Source organism: Musa acuminata, chromosome BXJ3-7 (genome assembly GCF_036884655.1).
Source record: "Musa acuminata AAA Group cultivar baxijiao chromosome BXJ3-7, Cavendish_Baxijiao_AAA, whole genome shotgun sequence".
NCBI classification, from domain to species: domain Eukaryota; kingdom Viridiplantae; phylum Streptophyta; class Magnoliopsida; order Zingiberales; family Musaceae; genus Musa; species Musa acuminata.
Genome location: NC_088355.1, coordinates 9,985,142 through 9,991,141, shown reverse-complemented (window position 1 = coordinate 9,991,141; position 6,000 = coordinate 9,985,142). Strand labels below are relative to the sequence as shown.

At 45.3% G+C, this 6,000-nt stretch overlaps 1 protein-coding gene across 1 annotated transcript; it reads left to right on the top strand.

Moving 5' to 3' along the window:
• Positions 1 to 991: 991 nt before the first annotated feature.
• Positions 992 to 2,345, top strand: LOC135643042 (F-box/kelch-repeat protein At1g15670-like). Its single transcript, XM_065159566.1, has one exon. The coding sequence runs from the start codon at positions 1,172 to 1,174 to the stop codon at positions 2,282 to 2,284; it is 1,113 nt and encodes a 370-aa protein (XP_065015638.1). The 5' UTR covers positions 992 to 1,171; the 3' UTR covers positions 2,285 to 2,345.
• The last annotated feature ends 3,655 nt before the right edge of the window (positions 2,346 to 6,000 follow it).

The following is a 6,000-nucleotide window of genomic DNA, read 5'->3' as shown; positions in this document are numbered from 1 at the left end:
CGTCTGATATCGATATTGGCGTGGCGTGATCCGCGTTGATCAGGTGCTGACAAGTCAACAGAGACGTGAGACGTCATTTGGTGTAGCTGACATCACCCGAGTCTTATCGTCATTATTACCCTCATCAGTTTGTGATCCTCATATACTAATGGTCCTCAGTTACGAGGGATAATGGTTGTGACTGTTTCAGCCTCACTATCGCATGTTCTATTACGGGCATCATTTTCATTGTATGAATACTGAGACCGAAAGGGCTATGGGCACGAAGAACAAAATTGTGACTCAGAAACCACTACTTTAGAGCCAGAGTCACCTTCACCTCGAGGATGGACACATGCATCTCGTGAAACAAATGTGCACCGAGCAAGCAGAGAGGATTCGGACGGGTTTCTTTCGGAGTCGGAGAGGCAGCACGACAAATCGGGGCTTCCAAGTCTTCAATGGATGCCACGATTATTCATGCGCGAATCAATCAAAACCAAAGCAGGCAATCCTCGTTGGGTTCCTTTCGTGCTTTGCGACGACCAAGAAGTTCCCACGCCATCCATATGCCACCCCACATTTGCCATCCTCCTGCGCTGCGTCATAGTCACGGCCAGCTCATCCACTGTAAGCCAGTTCTCCCCAGCACAGGAAGAACATGTGAAATCTGAGTTCGCAGGGACGGATGAGAAGATCTGCGATGGTATGTCAGTGTTATAAACAAAAGGGGAAAGCTTCGTCAGGGAGAAAATTCCTCCCACTGGTATCACCCTAAATCCTCGGGCTCTCCTCCTCTCCTTCATCCTGCATACTTAAATTCCCAATTTTTCAGACGGATAATAATGAATTAAGATATAGCCGACAGGTGGGACCTGATTCACTGATTAGAGAGAGAGAGAGAGAGAGAGCGAGAGGAACAGTCCGTCCTGTCTTCCCGTGGAAATTACCATGTCTATAAGAAGCTTACGGAACCTCGTCCGTCACCCCAGTTCTAGATCATCGGTGACGCCGTATATAAACAAAACCCTCCTCCGTCATCGTCTCCATAGAAAGAACCTCACCTATTCAACTTATTATCTTCTTTCAGCCTTTACCACTGTTTAAAAAAGCGCAAATTCTTTTTCTTCCTCCGTTTGTGTCTTTGCCTGTACAGAACCCTGTCGTGCCCTTGCTTGATTTAGAAACTGGTATGGAAGCCGAGCTGATGCCCGAATTGCCGGAGGAGATCGCCCGCGAGTGCTTCATCCGGGTCCCCTTCGACGCCTTCCGCACCGTCCGAGCCGTCTGCAAGCTCTGGAAGCACGACCTCGAGTCGCCGTCCTTCCACCGCCTCAGGAAGTCTGCCGGCCTCGCCCGGCCCGTCGTCGCACTCGCTCAGTGCGACCCCACGCCGCTCCCCGCCGACAAGGCCAAGCAGCAATCCTCCCACTCCCCGCTGCTCTATCGCATCTCGCTCTTCGAGCCGTCCACCGGCGCCTGGAGCTCGCCACCACCGATTCCCGGCCGCTCTCACGGCCTCCCGCTCTTCTGCCAGCTAGCCGCCGTCGGGAGGGAGCTGGTGGTGGTCGGCGGGTGGGACCCACTCACTTGGGCCACCTCCGACGAGGTCCGCATCTACGACCTGGTGTCCGGGGCCTGGCGCCGCGGTGCCCGCATGCCCGGCCCGCGGCGCTCCTTCTTCGCGTGCGCGGCGTCGGAGGAGCACCGGACGGTGTTCGTGGCCGGCGGGCACGACGAGAGCAAGAACGCGCTGCGGTCGGCGCTGGCCTACGACGTGGCGGCTGACGCGTGGGTCCACCTGCCCGACATGGAGCGGCAGCGGGACGAATGCCGAGGGGTGTTCACGCGCGGCGCGTTTCACGTCGTCGGGGGCTACCCCACGGAGGCGCAGGCGCAGTTCACGCGGAGCGCCGAGGCCTTCGAAGTCGCCACCTGGCGATGGGGCGCCGTGGAGGAAGGGAAGCTGGAGGAGGCGGCATGCCCGCGGACGTTCGTGGTTGGAAGCGACGGCAGGGCGTACATGTGTCGGCAGGGTGGGCAAGTGACGGTGCTGCGGGAGGAGGACGGCGGGGCGTGGCGGCGACTGCCGGACTTGCCCGGTGACTTGCGGGCTGCGCTGCAGTTGGTGACGTGGGAAGGGGCCCTCATGGTGTTGGGCTTATGGGCAAAAGGTGGGGCCCAGGTGGCGTACGTCTTGGACCTGACAGAGGAGGGAGAGGGCAAGCGGCTGCAATGGCGGAAGGTGGAGACGCCGAGGGAATTCTCCGGCCATGTTCAAAGTGCGTGCTGCCTTGAGATATAAATTAATCGGAGAACACTGGCGTGTAAATATTCTTTCTTTGCAAGTCGGTAGTTTTATTTTACTCGTATGTCAATCATCCTGTAACGACTCCAAGTCAAATTGAACAGCATTAAAGTAGGCATCAATTTAATAAAAAAAATTATGTTATTAGGTTATATAATAAATATAACACTTATAATCTGATTTTTTAATCATTAATGATATAAGATTATCCTGGTTGGGCTGGCAGCCCTTCAGCCCATAGTTGGCTTGGGCAGTCCACAGCTCACCCCCTCTTAACTTAACCCTAATTAACATTAGAGGGTGTGGTGACTACGTTTTAGAGACAGAAAAAGACATAAATAGGGCAACAACGTGGGAGAAGAAAACAGCCACGGGATTCCAAAGAAAAGAAGGAAAACAAGGTAGAAAATGAAGAAAAAGAAAGGGAAGAAGACAAGGACAACGCAGATCTCAATCATCTAGCAGTGTTCTATCTTAGGTTAGATCAAATCTACAGTAGACTCTTGTTGTGATTACTTGGGGAGGTTTTAGATAAAGATAGGCAATGACGTGATCCTTGGATCCCAATTGTTCTCTTGTGATTGATGCTAGGGTTTAGGGCAAGAGATTGAGATTTATATATTCATTATTTTCATAATGAATTATCTCTAGTTTGTCTTGTGGTTTTTACCCTTCACATTGAAGGGGTTTTTCACATATATTTTAGTGTTTTGTTTGATTGTGCTTTCATTTAATTCCGCTGCGTATTATGGTCTTCTAGTATTTGTTCATATACAAAGGTTATTCCTCTTTATATCCCCATCAACTGGTATCAGAGCAAGGAGTTTTGGTGATTTAAATTTTGTATTTGAACATGGAGGTTAGTAATGTTTCTCGCATGATTAGTTTAAATGAAAACAATTGGATGATATAGAAACCAAGAATAGAAGATCTCTTATATTACAAAGATTTGTATGGACCTTTGTAGGGGATAATACAAAATCCACAACTATGACAAATGATGAGTGGAAGAGGTTAGATCGAAAAATAATTGGATTTATTCGACAGTGGCTTGATGATAGTGTCTTTTACTATGTTTCTACTGAAATTTCTGTATATTTTCTTTGGAAAAAGTTGGAAAGTCTCTATGAAAGAAAAACAACTAGCAACAAAGCTTTTTTAGAGAGGGTGCTTCTATTGTTGAACATTTGAATGAAATGCAGAGTATTACTAACTAATTATCCTATATGAAAATGTCTCTTGATGATGAGTTACAGGCTTTGTTACTTCTTCGTTCATTACTAGAAAGTTGGGAGACATTGGTGGTTTCCCTTAGTAATTCTGCGCTATTGGTGGTTTCCCTTAGTAATTCTGCGCCAGATGATATTGTCACTATGAGTCAAGTAACAAGCAGTTTGTTGAATGAGGAGTTGAGAAAAAAAAGTTCAGCAACATCTCATAATGATTCACAAGCACTTATCTCAGAGAACAGAGGAAGGTCAAAGTCTAGAAGTAGTTCACGTATAGGTAGGAGCAAGTCAAGATCAAGAAAAGATATTGTTTGCTATAACTGTGGTGAGAAAGGACATTACAAGAACCAATGTAAGTAACCTAAGAAGAACAAGAAAAAGAGAAAAGAAGTGGAGTCTACAGAGTCAAAGGATAATACTACAGCTACAATACAGGATGGTGATTATTTGATTTTGTCTCATTCTAATGATATTTTTTCTTGTGTGTCAAGATCTTGAGTGGATGATTGACACAAGTGCTTCTTACCATGCTACACCACGGAGAGAGTTTTTTGCTTCATACAGGTATGGAAACTTTGGTGTTGTTAAGATGAGCAACTATGACATAGCAGACATCATTGGCATGGGTGATATCTATTTAAAGACCAATCTTGGTTGCAAGTTGGTGCTTAAGGATGTGAGGCATGTGATTGACTTGAGGCTGAATTTAATTTCAGTTGGAAGACTAGATGATGAAGACTATGAAAGCAGATTTCACAGAGGGCAATGGAAGCTCAGTAAGGGTTCTCTTGTTATAGCTAGTGGAAAGAAATGTCATACTTTCTACAGGTTACATGCTAAAGCTTATGGTGAGCAATTAAATGCTACAGAGAAAGACTTCAGTATGGAGTTGTGGCATAGGCAATTGGGACACATGAGCGAGAAGGGGCTACAAACTCTTTCCAAGAGAGAGGTATTAGCATACCTCAGAGGTATACATCTGAACCCTTGTATTGATTGTTTGGTAGGTAAATAACATAGAGTTTCATTTGCTAGTCCTACTTTGTCTAGAAAAATACATGCCTTAGACCGTGTTTATACAGATGTATGTGGTCCTTTGAGGACAAAACTCATGGTGGATCTATTGATGTTCTTGGTATAAGTGGTGCACTTTATTTTGTCACTTTTATAGATGATTTTTTCATGAAAGTTTGGGCCTATGCTTTGAAGACTAAAGATCAGGTGATTAATGTCTTCAAAGAGTTTCATGCTAGGGTTGAAAGGGAGACAGAAAGGAAATTGAAATGCATAAGATCAAATAATGGTGGTGAGTATACAGGATTATTTAATGACTATTGTAGGTCACATGAGATCCAACATGAGATGACAGTTCCTGGTACACCTCAGCATAATGCAATTGCAAGAGGATGAATCGCACCATCATAGAAAAGATCAGATATATGCTTTCACAAGCCAAGCTACTCAAAAGGTTTTGGGATGAGGCTTTGAGGACTGCAGTTGATGTGATCAACTTATCACTATGTATAGCCCTAGATGGTGATATTATAGACCATGTATGGTCAGGGAAAGATGTTTCATACAAGCATTTAAGAGTGTTTGGTTGTCGCGCATTTGCACATATTCCAGACAATGAGAGGTCCAAGCTGGATGGTAAGACTAAAGAATGTACTTTTCTTGGTTACTCATATTATCATTTTGGTTACAGGCTTTGAGATCCAGAAAAGCAGAAGGTGTTTAGAAGCAGAGATGTAGTCTTCTTTGAGGATCAAACTTTTGAAGATTTAAAGAAGAAGGCACCAGCCAATACTTCTGCAGAAGGATTAGCAGATTGTGACCCAGTTATTCCTCCAGTATATTAGGGTGATGGGGGAGATGTGCAGGAAGATGGTGTAGAGCCTGATGTTGATATACCTACAGGACATGTTGAGTAAGAAGAAGTAAGAGAGCAAGTTCCTGCATAGATTAGTTGCTATGCAGGAAGAGATGGATGCTCTTCAGAAGAACCACACTTATGATTTGGTGCTACTACCAAATGAAATGAAGACCTTACCAAAAGAAAGGTAGGAGATATGCCGACAACTGGTCGACATTGTTTTACATTGAGGAGTCATGAGATAGCCTCCCTTATGGGCTGAAGGGGGAAGTTGTTGGGTTGACAACCCACAAATTCAGCACATAGTGGGCTTGGGCAGCCCACAACTCACCCCCTCTTAACCTAACCCTAATTAACATTAGGGGGTGTGGTGGCTGCATTTTAGAGGCAGAAAAAAGCATAAATAGGGCAGTAACGTGGGAGAAGAAAATAGCCACGAGATTCCAAAGAAAAGGAGGAAAACAAGACAGAAAATGAAGATAAAGAAAGAGAAGAAGACAAGGACAACGCAGATCTCAATCATCTAGCAGTGTTCTATCTCAGGTTAGATCAAATCTACAGTAGACTCTTGCTGTGATTACTTGGGGAGGTTTTAGATAAAGATAGGCAGT